Source organism: Trichechus manatus, unplaced genomic scaffold (genome assembly GCF_000243295.1).
Source record: "Trichechus manatus latirostris isolate Lorelei unplaced genomic scaffold, TriManLat1.0 scaffold00009, whole genome shotgun sequence".
Taxonomy (NCBI): Eukaryota; Metazoa; Chordata; class Mammalia; order Sirenia; family Trichechidae; genus Trichechus; species Trichechus manatus.
In genome coordinates this window covers 12277043-12298015 of record NW_004443945.1, presented here as the reverse complement: position 1 = coordinate 12298015, position 20973 = coordinate 12277043, and the positions used below count along the sequence as shown (strand labels likewise).

General features: G+C 39.5%; 1 protein-coding gene across 2 annotated transcripts in view; it reads left to right on the top strand.

Moving 5' to 3' along the window:
• The window catches only part of ZFPM2 (zinc finger protein, FOG family member 2), a 551340-nt gene extending 538556 nt beyond the window's left edge, over nt 1-12784 (top strand). For both annotated transcript variants that reach the window (XM_004370701.1, XM_004370702.1), the window contains exons 7-8: nt 6768-6992; nt 9276-12784. In XM_004370701.1, coding sequence (XP_004370758.1) covers nt 6768-6992; nt 9276-11767 — 2717 coding nt within the window. In that variant the 3' untranslated portion in view covers nt 11768-12784. The remainder of the gene's footprint in view (nt 1-6767; nt 6993-9275) is intronic.
• The last annotated feature ends 8189 nt before the right edge of the window (nt 12785-20973 follow it).

Here is a 20973-nt window from a genome sequence, read left to right as displayed (position 1 = left end):
ATAGGTGGATGAGTTTACGTCTGTATTCTCAATTCTGTTCCATTAGACTATGTATCTGTTGTTGTACCAGTACCAGGCTGTTTTGACTACTGTGGCAGTATAATAAGGTCTAAAATCAGGTAGTGTGAGGCCTCCCACTTTGTTCTTTTTCTTGAGTAATGCTTTACTTATATGGGGACTCTTCCCTTTCCATATGAAGTTGGTGATTTGTTTCTCCATCTCATTAAAAAATGCCTTTGGAATTTGGATCGGGACTGCATTGTATCTGTAGATTGCTTTGGGTAGAATTGACATTTTCACAATGTTGAGTATTCCTATCCATGAGCAAGGTATGTTTTTCCACTTATGGAAGTCTCGTTTGGTTTCTTGCAGTAGTGTCTTGTAGTTTTCTTTGTATAGGTCTTTTATGTCTCTGGTTAGATTTATTCCTAAGTATTTTATCTTCTTGGGGGCAATTGTAAATGGTATTGATTTGGTGATTTCCTCTTGGAAGTTCTCTTTGTTGTTGTAGAGGAATCCAACTGATTTTTGTATGCTTATCTTGTATCCTGATGCTTTGCTGAAATCTTCTATAGTTCCAGTAGTTTTCTTCTGGATTCTGTGGGGTTTTCTGTGTATAAGATCATATCATCTGCATAGGGTTACTTTTACTTCTTACTTACCAATTTGGATGCCCTTTATTTCTTTTTCTAGCCTAACTGCTCTGGCTAGGACCTCCAGCACAATGTTGAATATGAATCGTGATAAAGGGCATCCTTGTCTGGTTCCCGTTCTCAAGGGGAATGCTTTCAGACTCTCTCCACTTAGGATGATGTTAGCTGTTGGCTTTGTATAAATGCCCTTAATTATGTTGAGGAATTTCCCTTCTATTCCTATTTTGCTGAGAGTTTTTATCATGAACGGGTGTTGAACTTTGTCAAATGCCTTTTCTGCATCAATCGATAAGATCATGTGGTTCTTTTGTTTTATTTATGTGATGGATTATATTAATTGTTTTTCTAGTGTTGAACCATCCCTGCATACCTGGTATGAATCCCACTTGGTCATGGTGAATTTTTTTTTCACATATTGTTGAATTCTATTGGCTAGAATTTTGTTGAGGATTTTTGCATCTATGTTCATGAAAGATATTGGTCTGTAATTTTCTTTTTTTGGTGGTGTCTTTACCTGGTTTTGGTATCAGTTATGCTGGCTTCATAGAATGAGTTTGGGAGTATTCTGTCCTTTTCTATGCTCTGAAATACCTTTAGTAGTAGTGATGTTGACTCTTCTCTGAAAGTTTGGTAGAATTCTCCAGTGAAGCCATCAGGGCCAGGGCTTTTTTGTTGTTGTTGTTGGGAGTGTTTTAATTACCTTTTCAATCTCTTCTTTTGTTATAGGTTTATTTAGTTGTTCTACTTCTGTTTGTGTTTGTTTATATAGGTAATGTGTTTCTAGAAATTTGTTTCCTCTAGGCTTTCAAATTTGTTGGAGTACAGTTTTTCATAGTATTCTGTTATGATTCTTTTAATTTCAGCTGGGTCTGTTGTGATATCACCCATCTCATTTCTTATTCAGGTTATTTGCTTCCTCTCATTTTTGTCAATTTGGCCAGTGGTTTATCGATTTTGTTGATCTTTTCTTAGAACCAGCTTTTGGTCTTGTTAACTCTTTCAATTGTTTTTCTATTCTCTATTTCATTTAATTCTGCTCTAATTTTTATTATTTCCTTTCTTCTGGTGCCTGGGGGCTTCTTTTGGTGCTCTCTTTCTACTTATTCAAGTTGTAGGGTTAATTATTTGATTTTGGCCCTTCCTTCTTTTTGGATATGTGCATTTATCGCTAATAAATTGACCTCTGAGCACTACTTTTGCTGTGTCCCAAAGATTCTGGTAGGATGTGTTTCCATTATCATTTGATTCTGTGAATTTCTTTATTCTGTCCTTAATTTCTTCTATAAACCAGTAGTTTTTGAGTAACGTGTTGTTCAGTTTCCATATATTTGATTTTTTCCTTGCTTTTTCTATTATTAATTTCTACTTTTATGGCTTTATGATCAGAAAAGATGCTTTGTAATATTTTGATGCTTTGGATTCTGTTAAGGCATGCATTATGGCCTAATATGTGTCTATTCTGGAGAATGTTCCATGTACGTTGGAAAAGAAAGTATACTTGGCTGCTGTTGGGTGGAGGGTTCTGTAGATGTCTATGAGATTAAGTTGGTTGATTGTGGCATTTAGATTTTCCATGTCTTTATTGAGCTTCTTTCTGGATGTTCTGTCCTTCACCAAAAATGGTGTGTTGAAATCTTCTCCTCCTATTGTCCAGCTATTTCTCTTTTAAATGCTGTTACAGTTTATTTTACTTATTTTGGAGCCCTATCATTGGGTGCGTAAATATTTATTATGGTTGTATCCTCCTGGTGTATTGACCCTTTAATCATTATATAGTGTCCTTCTTTATCCTTTGTGGTGGATTTTGCTTTAAAATCTATTTTGTCAGAGATTAATATTGCCACTCCTGCTCTTTTTTGATTGTTGTTTGCTTGATATATTTTTTTCCATCCTTTCAGTTTTAGTTTGTTTGTGTCTTTAAGTCTAAGGCGTGTCTCCAGTAGGCAGCATATAGAAGGATCATGTTTTTTAATCCATTCTGCCACTCTTTGTCTCCTTTTTAGTGCATTTAGTCCATTCACATTCAGCATAATTATTGATAGGTATGAGTTTAGTGCTGTCATTTTGATGTATTTTTGTGTGTGTTGTTGACAGTTACTTTGTTCCCCTTAATTTTCTGTGCTGAGTTGTTTTTCTTTATGTACTTTCCTTTCATCTTTTTCATTGTTGTTGATTTTGTATTTGCTGAGTCTTTAGGTTTTTCTTGTTTTTTATTTTGATGCATAGGATTGTTAGTTTCCTTTGTGTTTACCTTAATATTTACCTCTATTTTTCTAAGTTTAAACCAATCTTTTATTTCTTTATATCACCTTGACTTCCTCTCTATATGAAAGCTCTATGACTACATATTTTAGTCCCATTTTTTGGTTTTAATGTTACATCTTTTACATATTGCCATCTCTGTTTCCCTATTTTCAGTGTTTTAGCTTTGATTTATTTTTGTGACTTTCCTATCTGGGTTGATATCTGGTTGCTCTGTCCTGTATTCTAGTCTTGGGTTGTTATCTGATGTTATTGATTTTCTAACCAGAGGACTCCCTTTAGTATTTCTTGTAATTTTGGTTTGGTTTTTGCAAATTCCCTAAACTTCTGTTCATCTGAAAATGCCCTAATTTCACCGTCATATTTGAGAGACAGTTTTGCTGGATATATAATTCTTGGCTGGCAATTTTTTTTCCTTCAAGGCTTTATGTATGTCATCCCATTGCCTTCTTGCTTGCATGGTTTCTGCTGAGTAGTCAGAGTTTAGTCTTACTGACTCTGCTTTGTAGGTGACTTTTGGTTTATCCCTAAGTGCGCTTAAAATTCTCTGTTTATCTTTGGTTTTGGTAAGTTTGATTATAGTATGTCTTGGTGACTTTCCTTTAGGATCTGTCTTGTGTGGGGTTCGATGAGCTTCTTAGATAGACATCTTCTCATCTTTCATGATATCAGGGAAGTTTTCTGCCAACAAATCTTCAACAGTTCTCTCTGTATTTTCTGTTATTCCTCCCTGTTCTGGTACTCTAATCACCCATACGTTATTCCTCTTGATAAAGTCTCTCACAATTCTTAGGGTTTCTTCATTTTTTTAAATTCTTTTATCTGATTTTTTCTCAAATAAGTTGGTGTCAAGTGCTTTATCTTCAGTCTAATTCTAACTTCCATTGCCTCAGTTCTGCTCCTATGACTTTGTCTAATTCTGAAATTTTATTGTTGATCTTTTGGATTTCTGTTTGCTGTCTTTCTATGGATTCTTGCCACCTGTTAAATTTGTCATGCTCTTGTATAATCTTCTTAACTTCCTCTATTGCTTTGTCTGTGTGTTCTTCAGCTTGTTCTGTGTTTTTCCTGATCTTTCTGATAAATCTTGAAGCATTCTATATGTTAATCTTTTGTAGTCTACCTCCAGTAATTCCAAGAAGTTCTCTTCCTCCAGAAGGTTTCTTGATTCTTTGTTTTGGTGGCTTGCCAAAGCCATCATGGTCTACCTCTTTATGTGATTTGATATAGACTGTTGTCTCTGAGCCATCAATCAGTTATTATATGTGTTTACTTAATGTTTGCTTACTGTGTCCTAGCTTCTTGTTTTGTTTTGATATGCCCAAATAGGCTGCTTGTGTAAGCTAGTTTGATTATTGGTGTCTTTGAAGCTCTCACATCCTGTCTCCAGGTCGCTAGAGCTGTTACTAGGTATGTGAGCCCCGGAGTCCATTTACTTTTCTTAGGTAGATTCAGCTCAGGTGTCCAGGTCATCAGTCACCGAGTGTGTGGTGCAGGCTGTCACCTACAGACCTAGACAGGCAGGGGTGATGGGAGTAGGCACAGGTATCTGGCTGCAGTAGGAGGTCATGCGCTGATCAAGGCAGGGGGCTAACTGCTGCCTCTGAGTGTCTGGGTGGAAGGCATGTCCCTGTTCCCTAGAGCACGTAGGTAGGTGTGTTTTGCAGGCAGACTATGGGTACCCAGTGCTGTTGGGTGTAAGGACTGGGAGTCACCACTTATTCTTGGACCCCTGTCGTGGGTGGCTCGGTGGAGTGGGTGGAGCCACCAGTCCTCAGGCTCCTGATGTGGGTAGGTGAGGACCCTGCTTAACGGGCAGAGCAGTATCAAATGTCACAAATCTGCCACTCCCCCTTGTAGCAGATATCGAGTAAAATAGGCCTGTTATACTGTGCTAATGATGGCCTACGCTGTTGAAATGGGCCCACACAGGTCTATGCAGGGGTGAACGGCATTCAGTGTCTGTGGACCCCTTAAACCTGTGCCTAGGCAAAGGGGCTGTGCCTGCCCTGAGTTCTAGGCTTAGGGGAGCTGGCAGATTATTTTTTCCTGTTTGTTAATTTGTTCCCTCTCCAAAGAAGGAAGAATGGCCCAGGGTGATTGATGTGTCCTACTTCTGGCCCAGGGAGCATAGCAATATCTGAAGTTGGATCAGGACCCAGAGCAGAGCGGGGAGGGTGCAGGTAAATGGAAGAGAGGTACTTCCCAAAAGGGGGGAGTTTGATCCATATGGTAGGTTAGACGTTTGTACTTATCTTTCACCAATTCAGCACCATTTCTCGCCAGTTCTGGAGGTTTGAGCAGACTCTCCACCGCTTGGTCTTTCCTGATGTGGAAAACTCATCCCGAGTGCCACTGCTTGCCTCACCATGCGTGCCAGCTGATCCAGCCTGCAGGGTACCAGTGCCTGCCAGGTCAGGTCTGGCAACTCCTCGCTGCTTCTGAACTGTCTCTCCCTCCCCCTAATGCTCAGTTAGATTCCTCAACTTTGTATTTGTTGTTCAGGGTTCCTAGGTTGTCATATATAATTGATTCTCTTGTTTTTTCGGGTCTTTGTTGTAAGAGGGACCACAGGAAGCATCTGACTCCTCCACCATCATGGCCCAGACCTCCACAGGGTTTTTAATGGCTGGTTTTTCAGAAGTAGATTGCCAGGCCTTTCTTCCATAGCACCTCTGGGTGGATTTGAACCTCCAGCCTTTTGGTTAGTAGCCAAGTGTGTTAACTGTTTGTGCCACCCAGGGACTCCAGCTACAATTCAAACCCTACCATATTTCACTTAGATTACGGCAGTTGCCTCCTGCCTGTCAGAAGTCTTCCTTCCAAATTCACTACCTTCATAAGTAGACTCCACTGCTATGATTCTAAAATATCTGTTTCTGTCAGTCCCTTCCTTAAAATGATTCAGTGATTCTCCATAATCATTGAGAAAAAAATCCAAGCTTCTTAACAGAGCCCATGAGGTCTTTCATGGTCTACCCTTGCCTTCTCCAACTTCATCTCTCACCAGTCCACATCATGCACCATATTCTGAAGTACAAAACAGCACCTCAGTTCTTCATCCAGTCCCGCTCTCCCTGGCTTTCCCTGGGCTATTCCCTTGGTCAGGATAACCTAACCCCTCTTTTCCACCTGACTAGCTGACTTTCTTTCTTCACAAGTCAGCTCAGGCATGTCATCATCTTCCCTATAAGCCCTTCTCTGACATCCTGCTCCTTCCAGTCCCCCCACCAGCTTAAAAAGTGTCTCTTTTCTGTGCACCAGAGCACCCCAGATACCTCCATCTGAGTAGTCATCTCACTCTACCGTAATTATCTGACCACTTGTTCATCAACCCCTGGAGACTGTACATTCCTTAAGGACAGCTATTTAGTCTTTTACTTTGTTATATACCCAACCCAGTTTAGGGTCTGGCACAGAGTAGGCACTCTATAATTAATTTATTAAACAAGCAAATGATATTAAGGGTTGACCTCAGGACTAACTTTAGTTCAGCCATTAGGTCATTACCTTTAAACCAACCAGCTAACCCAATTTACATTGTGATTTATAAATATGTATTTTTTTCTAAATCACAAATACAATTTAAACATACATATCATTTGTGCTTTTAATATTGGAGGATCCTACCACTTTCTAAAGATTCTGTGGGGAGTTAAATTGTGTTGAGCATAAAGTTTCTTTAAAAGCCTAGTCTTGTCCCTCAGAACACCCTCCACGGCTACGCTCATAACTAACTGCCTAATTCAGAACCTGAGAGCAGACTCAGAGAACAATTGAACTAAATCTGCTTCGCCCATGGTGGGCTCCAAATGGGTGGCAGCTAACGTGTCCCTGTGTTTTTGCCTGCAGAGGATATATTCCCTTGCAAGTCCTGTGGCATCTGGTACCGGAGTGAGCGGAATTTGCAAGCCCATTTAATGTACTACTGCAGCGGGAGACAAAGGGAAGCTGCTCCAGTATCAGAAGAAAATGAAGACAGTGCTCAGCAGATATCCAGCCTTTGCCCCTTCCCCCAGTGCACCAAGAGCTTTTCCAACGCTCGCGCACTAGAAATGCACCTGAATTCACACAGCGGTAAGTGCTTCCCTTGTTTCTTCTGTTGTTCCTGGAGACTAATATTTCTAAATGTACATGTATAAAAACCAAAACAAAACCCGTTGCTGTCAAGTCGATTCCGACTCATAGTGACCCTATAAGACAGAGTAGAACTGCTCCACAGGGTTTCCAAGGAGTGCCTGGTGGATTTGAACTGCCGACCTTTTGGTGAGCAGCTGCAGCATGCCATAGCTCTTAACTGCTGCACCACCAGGGCTCCAAACATACATATATATATTCATACATACATGCATACATCCATATCTACCTATATCTATATATATATGCAATTAAAATCAAATTTCCTAAACCAGCTGGTGTTATCTTGTGTCATCTAGAATTAGGATATTCAACTCAAGTGACTGGGGCCCTAATTCTTTCCTAACAACAACAGCGGTCAGACTGCAGGCCAAATCTTGCTATTTTTTCAGCTGAGGAAAAAGAACATCATTTTTGGAAGAAAAGTCATATTGCCCTTTGTACATTGTCGTCAATATTCATTGATCTAAGAGTGAAGTGATCTTTGGGAACTGATCACAGTGTTTTCCACATGATAGCGAAGAAATAGTACATAAAAATAACAATTTGCTGAACTGAAACAAATCTATCATTTGGGTAGATCCCATTAAAATCACACTTGAAAGAAATTAACTTTTAAATATAGAGCTATAAATGTTTTTGACTTCCAAAGTGTGCTTCATAACGTCATAACAAAACTTCTGTTAGATTGTTTTAAAATTCCTTAAGAAAAGTTAGACTGAAAATTAAAAAAATATTTTTTTTTAAAGTCCACACTTAATACCAAGGTGGCAAGTATTCCCACTTGTTTTGGAGTTGTAGGCCCAACTCTTGTTAGTTTCATGACATAGCATCCTAATTTCTGTGTATTTTTTTAAAATTGAAGTTAATCAAATGTACTCAATTATATCAACTTTAAGTATTTGTAGGTACATTTTTGGATGGGGCAAATCAAGAATTAGAATCACTGTTCTTCAGCAGTATGATACAGGAATTGAAGGACGTCTCTGAATGACTTCCTTAGCTGGTTTTGCCTAGGTTTAATGGTCAAAAACTTAAATAGATGCTGGGTTTTAAAAATTCCCTTCTAGACTACATCCAGTCATCCCATGTGCTAGTACAGTGCAAAGTTTTGTCTTTGAACTTAACGAACTTTGAACTTAAGAGTAGGCAATTTCACTTCTGCTCATTTTCTTTCTTTTCCCTACAAATGACCTGCCTTCATGTAAGTGCTAAAGCCGGGAAAGCGGGTTGGTTGTCCCAGATGGTGAGTAAAGTCAAGCACAAAGCAAAAAGAACGGAGATGGAGGAGTATTTTCAGTGAAATGGAAAAATAAGTATTGTATTAGTAAGGGGAAAAGGAAGACAATCCCCTTTTATCACTGTAGGAATGGGTATCTCTGCCATATATTCAGCTGATAAATATAAAAGGCAATTCTCCTTTTAGCCTAGAGAGGATAACCAAGCCTGATTTAACCATATGGCAACAAACAGGGACCAGAGTTGACCTTAGTAATGCTTACACACCACAGTCAACGGTGATGCTCAAAATATTTAATAACAGGCTAGAAATAGAAAATGACCAGTCAGCGTGAATGCTGGTCCCAAACAACTGTAGTAGTGTTCTGGTGCCTACAAGCTGAATATCAGCCCTAGATAGAGACAAACCATGTTCAGCAAAACAAATGAATAAAATGCTAGATTCATACCAAAGATAAATCAGGAGGTTATTAATAGCTTTACAAAATGACTTCTCTTTGGATTCTTTTGAATAAAGACGTTAACTAGTGTACTGAAAATTATTTGATTGGCCCACCAGTCCTCTATAGTAACTCTAATGAAAGCCCGCTTTCTTCCTAATATAGAGCATAGTGCAATTATTGGATTAGAAATGATGAAATCTGAGGTTTAAGTGTGGTTTCATCACTTAATAACTTTATTACCATCTTCAATTCCCTTGGACTCTTTTAGTTTGTTTCCTGAAATGTAAACTGAGGACAGTGACATCCATCCCACTATAATGGGATCGTAGACATGAAAGTGCTTTGGAACTATAAAGTGCTGCTACTGTTATCACTTATAACAAGACATGTCACAAGAAAAAATTAATATCACCAATGAGATTTTGAAGATTTTCAATTCATTCCCGCTGGGTTGAAGACATTAGGTCACTAGTAACGGTTGTTTTCATTAGAAAACCAGCACATGTCTTTCTCAGAACTCTTATTGTGTATGTCTCTACAGGAGTGAAAATGGAAGAATTTCTCCCCCCTGGTGCGAGTCTAAAATGCACCGTTTGTAGCTACACTGCTGACTCTGTGATCAACTTTCACCAACACCTGTTCTCCCATCTCACTCAAGCTGCCTTCCGATGTAATCACTGCCACTTTGGCTTCCAGACTCAGAGGGAGTTATTGCAGCACCAGGAGCTCCATGTTCCTGGCGGCAAACTTCCCAGAGAAAGTGACATGGAACACTCTCCAAGTGGAACTGAAGACAACTTACAGCCACCTGCAGACTTGCTGACCAGAAGTGAACTTCCCCAGAGCCAAAAGCCCATGCAGACTAAAGATGCAAGCTCTGACACAGAGCTGGACAAATGCGAGAAAAAGACTCCGCTGTTTCTCACTAACCAGAGACCTGAGATACAGCCTACGGCAAATAAACAAAGCTTTTCTTATACAAAAATAAAGTCTGAGCCCTCTAGCCCAAGACTCGCCTCCTCTCCAGTTCAGCCTAATATTGGACCTTCTTTCCCTGTGGGCCCTTTCCTATCTCAGTTTGCTTTTCCCCAAGATATCACAATGGTCCCTCAAGCTTCAGAGATCTTAGCCAAGATGTCTGAACTGGTACATCGGCGACTGAGGCATGGAAGTAGTAGCTACCCTCCCGTAATTTACAGCCCCTTGATGCCCAAGGGCGCTACTTGTTTTGAGTGTAACATAACATTCAATAATTTGGATAATTATCTAGTGCACAAAAAACATTATTGCAGCAGCCGATGGCAACAGATGGCCAAGTCGCCAGAATTCCCTGGTGTTTCAGAAAAGATGCCTGAGGCGGTGAGTCCCAACACTGGTCAAAACCCCATAAACCTTCTCAACCCAGCTGCTCATGCTGCTGATCCTGAGAATCCACTTCTTCAAACATCCTGCATCAATTCTTCCACTGTTTTAGATTTAATTGGGCCCAATGGGAAGGGCCATGACAAGGACTTTTCCACTCAAGCGAAGAAGCTCTCGACCTCCAATAACAATGATGATAAAATTAATGGAAAACCTGTTGATGTGAAAAATCCCAGTCTCCCCTTAGTGGATGGGGAAAGTGACCCAAATAAGACTACCTGTGAAGCTTGCAACATTACCTTCAGCAGGCACGAAACATACATGGTCCACAAACAGTATTATTGTGCTACCCGTCACGATCCTCCACTAAAGAGGTCTGCTTCCAACAAAGTACCTGCCATGCAGAGAACCATGCGCACACGCAAGCGAAGAAAGATGTATGAGATGTGCCTACCTGAACAGGAACAAAGGCCTCCACTTGTCCAACAGAGATTTCTTGATGTAGCCAACCTCAGCAGTCCTTGTACCTCCACTCAAGAACCCGTGGAAGCACTGGGAGAGTGCTATCACCCAAGATGTGATATCTTCCCAGGAATTGTCTCAAAGCACTTGGAAACTTCTCTCACGATCAACAAATGTGTTCCTGTTTCCAAATGTGACACTACTCATTCCAGTGTTTCCTGCCTAGAGATGGACGTGCCCATAGATCTCAGCAAAAAGTGTTTATCCCAGTCTGAGCGGACGACCACATCTCCCAAAAGGCTGCTGGACTACCACGAGTGCACCGTGTGCAAGATCAGTTTCAATAAGGTAGAAAACTACCTGGCCCACAAGCAGAATTTCTGCCCGGTCACTGCACATCAGCGCAGTGACCTGGGCCAACTTGATGGCAAAGTGTTTCCGAATCCAGAAAGTGAGCGAAACAGCCCTGATGTCAGCTATGAGAGAAACATAATCAAATGTGAGAAAAATGGGAATCTGAAGCAGCCTTCCCCCAATGGAAACTTATTTTCATCCCACTTAGCAACCCTGCAAGGCCTGAAAGTCTTTAGTGAAGCCGCTCAGCTCATTGCTACAAAAGAAGAAAACAAACATTTGTTTCTTCCACAATGCCTTTACCCTGGAGCAATAAAGAAAGCAAAAGGAGCTGACCAGCTTTCTCCATATTATGGAATAAAGCCAAGTGATTATATTTCTGGTTCTCTGGTCATTCATAACACTGACATAGATCAAAGCACAAATGCCGAAAATGAATCTCCGAAAGGCCAGGCTTCCTCAAATGGGTGTGCTGTGCAGAAGAAAGATTCTCTGCCATTGTTGCCCAAAAATAGAGGCATGGTAATAGTTAATGGTGGACTGAAACAAGATGAGAGACCTGCCACCAACCCACAGCAAGAGAACATTTCCCAGAATCCTCAGCATGACGATGGGCACAAATCTCCCTCTAGGATCTCTGAGAACCCATTAGCTGCAAATGAGAATGTCTCACCAGGAATCCCCTCAGCAGAGGAACAGTTGTCTAGTATAGCAAAAGGTGTGAATGGTTCCACCCAAGCTCCAACCAGTGGGAAATATTGCCGGCTGTGTGATATCCAGTTCAACAACCTTTCGAACTTTATAACTCACAAGAAGTTTTATTGCTCATCACATGCAGCAGAACATGTCAAATGAAATAACTAAATAAATAAACATCAGTCACCTTTGGTACCAGTGTTTAGTATGTTGTTCTACCCGGTCCAGAAAAAAGCAAAAGCTGTTTGAATTATATCTGGGCAATCAGGAGATAATTCATTATGGCTGAGTTGAAGACTTAAGGTGTAATTTCATTACAGTCCATTAGTAAAGTGTATTATTGGTGCCATTTTCAAAAAAAAAATTAATTTATTTTACCAGCAGTATTCATAGCTGTGGTTATGTTATTTTTTATTTAAAAACTTTATATTAAAGTCATTTGTAATGTTATTGTATAGTTATTGTGTAGCACATATGGTTTGCACTGTATAGTAGCTTTGAAAGAAAATAGTCACAAACAATACAGAAAAGCATTTTAGAAATAGCTTCAAAAGCACTTGTGTATCTTGATTTTTTTCTTATATGCTGTTGCAGATATACGTATATGCTAAAATATAACTTGCAAAGATGTTCTAAATACACGTGCTGTAAGTTCGCCTTAAGATTTCAATTCTTGGATAATCAGGCTCCATTTGCACTTTATATTTTAGCAGATACAGTTTCTTAGTCACTAGGCTTTGCATTTGTATGTAGCAGTATGTTTCTGTCCATTTTCTTAATCTTAAACATGTATGTTGAATGAAGATGGCAATTTTTTTCTTGTATAGTACTTGTATTTTCTTTCGCTGATGCAGCTCTGTCTCAATTTTTAAACCTTTGCTGTTAAATGCAATACTTTATAAAGAATGAACAAAATTACTGGAAGCAGTATTGTAAGCAATGAGGTAGTATTAATCAGTTTTATCTTTTGAAAGGCACAGTCTAAATCGAAACCCTAAACTCAATGCTGCAAGTATGAATTTAATTCATATATAAGATCTATTTAAATATAAGAGTAGCAATACTGCACCTGGTGATCACAAAGATAATGTTCTACTTCTGATAGAAATAATTTCTCAACAAATGTTGTTACTATGCATGTATATGGATGGAATAAAATTCCAGATTGTTGGAGAAGTTTAGCATTTTTTTTTTTCTTTAAAATACAAGGGAAGATATATACTTATTCTTTGCGATGAGAATGGGTTCAAAACAGCACTGAGCAGCTGTAGTAACAAGGTGACAAGCCACTAAAGGGACAGATGTGCCTAGTTCATATAACTTACTATATTAAGATGAACTAGAGACTCCAGGCTATGGAACTAGAAAAGTTATTAATTATAGTTATGTATAATAATTCCCGTCTCTCTGTCCTCCACCTACCATCACTGCCATAGCATGATAACAATTTCATGAGTGTCTAAATAGCTTACAAAGCCTATATGCAAGAGTTGGCACAAATGTTAATCAAACGTACTCAACTTTCAGATGGAGTTTACCAAAGAGGTTTGCATTCTGAGGAGTGGTGAAGTGGTATGATAAAGTGACTCTGATGAGTAAAGATGCACAAATTGCATGTTTTCCGTTTGCAAAAGACATTAGATTTCACACATGTCATTTGTACACTCCAAGGATTTGTGTATTAGGGGCAGTAGAGAGTAGACAATGTGGGTCCGATCGTGGAGAACACCATAGGCCAGCCAGAGGAGCTGAGATGCGGTTCAAGAGACAAGATGTCACCTATTGCCAATCCAGAGAGATTACAGACTACTGCAGTTTTAGAAACTCCTGATCGGGAAAAGCAACTACCCTACTTAAGACACACTATTTGCAGATAGGTTTTGATGCACTATCATTGTCCATATTGGATTTGGTAACATACTGAACATATGGTGCTTGCCCCAGTATATAAAATTTTAAAAATAATGTGTTGTCAAGAACATTTCTTCAGTTGCTTGTTGAGAATAACAATTTTTAAATTTAAAATCTTGGCCTTAACTGATGTTTTCCATTTCAGTTAGTGACTAAAGTGAGGTGAACAGAACTTAAAAGAATTTAGTAGTAGTCTCTTCACTCCTTGGAGATCCACAGGGATGTTCATAAAGACCTGCATGACTCTTAGCTTGGAACTGGCAGGACTGGGTATTCTTAGCAGGACTTCCTTCCTCAATGCCTTCCTTCCTCCTCCTCTTATTAAAAAAAAAAAAAAAGCTGACCAGCATATAAGTATTGAGCACCTAAGTTTGTACTAATCATTTTGGGGATGAAGGGAAAGAAATGTTAGACATGATTGCTTCCCTAAAGGAGCTTAGAATCTGGTTGCTGTTTTTCAACCCTGTTCACTTGTTAGAATCACTTAGGAACATTTAAAAAAGACTCATGGGGTTTTTGATGGGTTATTTTGTACACTAGATCAATTAAGTAAATATGCATATCCATGGGGTCTAGAAATCTCTGTCTTTTAAAATCCATCTAGGTGCTTCTAATATGCAGATAGTTTTAGAAAATACTGAATGGTAAACTAGGACAACGTTTTAAGAATTGGCTATGAAAGATGAGTGTGACTCAGTAGAAGGGCAAAAAGGGTGGGGGGTTAAAAAAGAAACCAGTATGAGATTGAAAGACTGGGAAAAACTTCATGGATAGGATAGGGACTAGAAATAGTAAAGAATGCTTCCTGTCCATTTTGGACGCTGAATTATTTACATGCTATATCCAAGAGAATATATTTTTTGTTTATTGTTTGTATAGTTGAGAGTAAGTTTTGTTAGCTTTTTATAGAAGGGAAAGGATATTATAGGCTGAAATATCAAATTCAGACCTGAATTAGGCCCTGGAGAGGGCAGAGGAGGGAAGTGATATTTCCATATGTGGACATTGTTGTACATTACAGAATAAAAGTGGAACAAGAGTAGCATATGAGGGTGAATACTAAGTAAAAAAAAAAATTAAAGAAGATGTTTCAGATTGGAAAGTAAAAGAAAGAGTATAAATAGGGATGTGGTATCACAAGACCTCAAATGCCAGACAGAGGTTAATGGGCTTGTCCTAAACCTTGCCCCTTAAACACAGTCACTGAATGAATATTGTGTTTAGTAACATTGATAAAGTGAATGTGAAACCTAGATATAGAGAGGGAGATTAGTTAGAAGGCCATGACAGTGGCCCAAATGGTAGGGAGGGGAATAATGAGAGACTAAACCAGGTAGATGGAGAAAGATAAGACTGAGTACAGGGTTACATAATGAATGCATAACCAACAGAAATTAGTAACCAGATATTGAAGACCAAATCAAAGAGGAAATGAAAGACCTCTAGCCCTCACTGATAAAAATGCTTCATGTTCAACAAGAAAACATTTAGGTCAGAGTATTGGCATCAGTTGAGTAGTCGGGGAGGTAGGTAAAAAGGGTGATGGTTTATATTGGTTCTTTAGATTGTTCTGTGGGATTTAAATACAGAATACTGTTGTTGTTAGTTGCTATTGAGTCAGCTGTAATAACCATAAGTACAGAATACTAACCAAAACTAAACCCACTTCCCATGGAGTCGAGTCTGACTTACAGCGACTCTATAGGACAGAGTAGAACTGGCTTGTAGAGTTTCCAAGGCTGTGATCTTTACAGGACCAAACTGTGACATCTTTCTTCCATGGAGCAGCTGGTGGGTTCGAACCACTGACCTTTCTGTAGCAGCCAAGCACTTTTAACCACTGCACTATGAGGGCCCCTTTACAGAATGCTAAAATCTACTAAATCAGAATATCTTAGGATGAGGTCTGGATTTATTTATTTATTTTGTCAAAGCAGCCTAGGTAAGGTATTCTATGCTGTCCTCTCTTGAACACAATTAAGAATAATTGAATTAAACAGAGGGAATGGAAAGCAGTGTTCTGTGGTCTGCACCAGCATAAGTTAAGCTGATAGCAGAATACAATGTATGATTTGTCTTCAAAGTGTTGGTATATAACCCATTTGGGTGTTTAAAACTATTACAATTTAAAGAGATTCAATATATATGTTTTAATGTTCAAATTAAAACTGAAAATCAAGTGTTTATGGAATCTGTGAACACTGTTTAAAAACTTTTTAATCAGTCTGAACCCCTCTCATTTTCAGGCAAAACCAGCAGAGATTTTAAGAGCCCAAAGACAGAAAGCTAATGAGTGAGAGCCAGAGATCTGAATCATAGTCTTGGTGTACCTCCCCCACATCATGTTCCTTTCGTCACTAAACCAGGAGGCAAGTACTGAGGAAAATGATAATATCCATGTCACCCAATTGTTTTGGTCTCTAACCTGTGACTGTAAAGGAAGGTGATGTTTCCCTTTAAATGCCTAAATTTCAATGATGTAAGTCCCCACCAGCTTAAATGCCAGAATTTTGAACTGACCAGCTAATAAGATAGCTGCAGTATGACAACTTTATGAGACTGCTGCTGTGCTCCAGAGGTGTGACTAAGGTATGGCAGGGAGGGGCACTCCTTGAGAAGGGGCACTAATGAGCAGTTTCTATTGACCATTGCAGTGTCCATTGCCGGCTGTGAAAGATCATTCAGCAATTTAAAACTAATTGCTATCGGCGCGATTGTCCGTAGATAGGCCCCTGCTGGCCACAACTGCCTAATGGTGGTCACCACTGCCCCCATACTCTGCCTTTTCCTTTGCCACATAACCACAGGCATCAGACACTACTCACTCAATACCGCACAGCACAGCGAAACCACACTCTAGCAGTATTTCCTTAAAATTCAGGGATGTTGGAAGGGAAGAGCAATAAAGAGAACGATGCTCGTGCACTCAAGTAGTCCAGAGTTGGCCCTAAATTTTCTTAAAGGACTGTGACCTGACCCAGCTTCACAGCTGTCTCCACCCTACGTTGGTCTACGCATCTCCACCTTTGGAGTCGTAAACAATTTCATATTGAACACCAGAGAGTAGAAGCAGTTCTTCCCTTATCCAAGCCTCAGGCTGCCTTTAAAATACTTTCTGCCTTAGGATGGACCTTTTTAAGAAGCCCCCACTTACATCTCTAACCACAGAAGACCTCAAAAGACAACAGAACACTTCAGGCCAAAGTCTAGGTATCTTAAATAACAGACATCAATAGCCAGTCTAACACTTTCATACATAGAATTTACTGTGTTTGGGGCCTCTTCTGATTCTCTCTGGGCAACTGCTTGTAGAATACATACAATATAGGCCAACAAGAAAACAGAAGATCTAAGTAAAGGGCAATTTAAATCCACGATTAGAAAGGAAAGCTTTCTCCAAGGAAAGTAAACCACAAAAATAAAACAAAAACAAGACTTGTTTATTTCGTAGGTGGCTTTTTCTCTTAATTTCTAGAGTGGTCAAGTTTTTTTGAGTTATTGTATCTCAAACATTTTCCTTTCAGAAAAATGTTTTTATTTGTTCCTGTCACCCAGTAGATTAATAAATATTAGTCACATAAATGAAAACGGTGGTTTTCCCATAACTAAAGACAGTCTTGCCCCAAAATAAATTAAAACTTTATCCTTAAAATCCAGTTACTTGCAACTTTATAAAAAAAGGTTGTTTTTTTTTTTCTAGTTTCTAATTATCAATAATTCAAAATAATGTCAGCTTGGGTCACCTTGTTACATAATAAGGGAAACGTACAAGTAATGGATACCTTCCATTTCACGGAAAAGGAAATAAGTAGTAATTTCCAAAATACTTCAGCTTTTAGCTTTAAAATCATCCTCCAACAATAAACCTTTGTAAGATTCATCTGGAAAAGTATCAGTATTAAATTAGTTGAGTGTTAACCTGAACTAATTAACTCATCAGTTGAGAGGAACAATTTACTAGGTAGTTTTCAAACCGTTTCCTTTCAATATGGGAATCCAAAAACCAAACCAAACCAGTTGCTCTCAAGTTGATTCTGACTCATGGTGACCCCAAGTGTGTAGAGTAGAGAACCGTGCTCCATAGGGTTTTCAGTGGCTGGTTTTTCAGACGTAGATCACCAGGCCTTTCTTCCAAGGCACCTCAGTGTGGACTGGAAGCTCCAACATTTAAGTTAGCAGACAAGAGCATTAACCATCTTCTCACACCTCAGGGCCTCTAATATGGGGATAAATATCCACTATTGTGAAATATAGGAGCCCTAGTGGCCCAGTGGTTAAAGTGCTTGGCTGCTAACCAAAAGGTCAGTGGTTAGAACCCATCAGCTGTTCCATGGGAGAAAGATGTGGCAGTCTGCTTCTTTAAAAATTTACAGCCTTGGAAACCCTATGCAGGGGTGGATTATCCAATAGGCAAGGTAAGCATGGTGCTTACTTTGCTTACCAGATAATCTGTAATGAACAAATTCACATTTTTTCACCACATCAGAGATTCTGCTTCTAGGTGTGACTAGCATCTGTCTCTCTCCCAACCCCACAGCATCTTTCAAATTTACTACCCTTGACAGGGGCAGGTGACCCAGTAGCCAAGGTAAGCATGGATTTACTTGTACTTAGTTACTAATCTGTAGTGAACAATTTCACATGGACTCAACTGTAGTGAACAATTTCACAACAAAGATGTGGTGAAACCCATGTGAAATTGTTCACTACAGATTAGTAAGTAAGCACAAGTAAACCTGTACTTACTTGCTTATTGGATAAGCCACCCTGTCTATGGGGAAGTTCTATTCTGTCCTATAGGGTCACTATGAGTTGGAATAGACTAGATGACAGTGGGTTTGGCTTGGTTTTATTGTGAAGTATTGTGATATGTCATAACTTATGAAAATCTTTCTCCTCAGAGAAGATCATGTATCAGTCAGTATCTGGTCTAGATATTTCAAACAGGGAAACTTTATATAGGGAAATAGTTACATAAGTGATAGAAAGCCTGGAGGAGTTGAATGGGATCGGGCACTTCGGGAAACCATTACCACCACAAGGTTTGGAGGAGCAAAAGGCAGAATGGAATTACCAAGAGACAATGATGATCATGTTACCGAGGCCTCTTCTACTGTTGGGACCACTGTACTCTAGCTTTACAGGAATCCAGGAGTCCAAACTCTTGCTGACAGTGCAGAATCCCAGGAGTCCAAAGTCCTCACTGCAGCCAATGTGAAGCCGGAGCCCATGAAGGCTGTGCTACTGAGCCTGCTGGAAGCACTCGCTGCTGTTCCTGTTTGCCCGGGAGTCTTCAGTTATTTGCTGTGGTTGGAGCTGCCACCAGAGGTACTATCCAAAGCAGAAAACCGTAGCTTCTCCCTTCCTCTTGTATTTCAGTGGCCTACCATTGCTCCCTCTGGCAAAAAATAACTGAATGTCACCTGCCTGGGAGTCTAGGGAAAGGGCAGAAATAAATAACTGGCACAAACCAGCCTCAAGGGCTTAGCTTAAAAGACGCTCACAGTGTTTTCTTACCTCATTCTCTCTTCTTCAACTTTTGTCTTCTCATCTAGACGGGATAAAACAACTCACAGCAGCTAAAATTCCAGCTACTTTTTTTTGTCGTTTCTGATGTATGTAAGCCCAGCTCAAACATTCTTTGGAGATGGGGAAAGACAGCAGACTGGTTTGCTCTGGGTGCTGTAACATTATCACAAACTTGATGACTTAAAATAGCATAAATTTATTCTCTTAAAATTCTGGGCACTAGAAGTCTGAAACTGTTGCTGAGCCCCAGAAGGTGGGTTCTGTCTGGCACGCTCAGACTTCCAATAATCCAGACACTGGCCTTTGAGAAAGAGAAAGTAACTCTGTTGCAATGCGCAGAGCCAGGAGCTGGGAGGAAGTTCCTAAGATCCGACTCCCCGAGCTATGGGGAAGCAGCGCTTATGTGTGATTTTGGGCAGCAAAATGGCAGCCGTGCAGGCGTACTGGGGAGGGAAAATTCTAGAAGGAATATGTAGGAAGGCATTGCAGGAATTATGGCAGTCAGGAAACGAGGTGATGTGGTTCTTGTCAGACGTCTCGCTTTGGGATGGGGTCCAGGTGATGATTTTCCTTCTGATTCATTCCACCTGTTACTGTGTCCTCTGTTGAGGTCAACTAATGGTCACAGCTGGCCTTTCTTTGCATTCGGGGCAGGCCAAATCTGGCTTGGGCTGGTTTAAGGCAGTCTTTCCTGAAATTTACTGGCATTCGTAGGGTCAGGTTACGAAACCAAGAAATTTTCAAAGCCTTGCTGCCTCCAGAGACTTGGAGGGGAATCCCTTCCTTGCCTCTTTAGCTTCTGCTGGCTGCTGTCATTCTTTGGCTTGCGGTTGCATCGTTCTAATCTCTGCCTTAGGGTTTACATTGCATCCTCTTCTCTGTAATCTCTGTAATCTCCCTTTGCCGCTCTCTTATAAGGACACTTGTGATTGGATTTTAGGGCCTACCTAAAAAATCCAGGATAATCTCCTTATGTCAAGATTCTAAACTTAATTAACTATGTAAAGACACTTTTTTCCCTTATAAAGTAATACTTACAGGTTTCAGGGATTAGGACCTGATATCTTTGGGTGGCCATTATTCAGCATCCTACAGGGAGGTAATGAAATACTCTGATTATATGGAGGTAAAGGAGAAGGGATAGAGGAAAAGGGGTTATGGTGCTCCTCCAGGCTCTATAAATGTGTGGCAGCACAGCAGAAATTAAGCTATTCCCAAACTGGTGATTCTCTTGGAACTTGACTGAGATCTGAATGTTATTAACAAACATCAATGACATTCCATAAATAATAAAACCTCCAAACCAGCAGGTTCCATTTGATCACTTGGGATCAAATTATGGAGCAGGATTAAGCCTAATGACAACTCTGTACCAGACAACGTATCTGTTTAGAACTTAGTAAACCGTATTATTCAGAGAATCATAAAAAAATCAGACACAGGCTGAGCAAAAGTTTACTTTGGCACTATCTAGAAAAGAGTTTGCTTACTATATTAATAAACAGGATGGAAAGAGGAAAATAAACTGTTTTCAAGAACCCTAGCAACCCCATTTTGCATACAAATAATATATTAATTTCAAATGATTTTTATCTTCATATTAAAGAAGGGTATCAGAGCTTTTTGCTTGGCAACACTTCTTTGATCATTAATTCCATTTATATTACCTAGTTTTGGATGGTGTAAATGTATCAAATTCAATAAATCCAGATTTTTTTTTCTATTGAGATCAATGACCCTCAAGAGAAATAATCAAGTAAAACACAACACTGTTATATTTACGGAATAAAATTCAATGACTAACTTGTCTTCTATAATTAAGAATAAAGAGATAAAACTATAAAAAAAAAGAAATGAAAAATATATACATGATACCATGGCTAGTTTAAGAGATGATAACAGGAAGAGGAGGTGATTCCGATGAT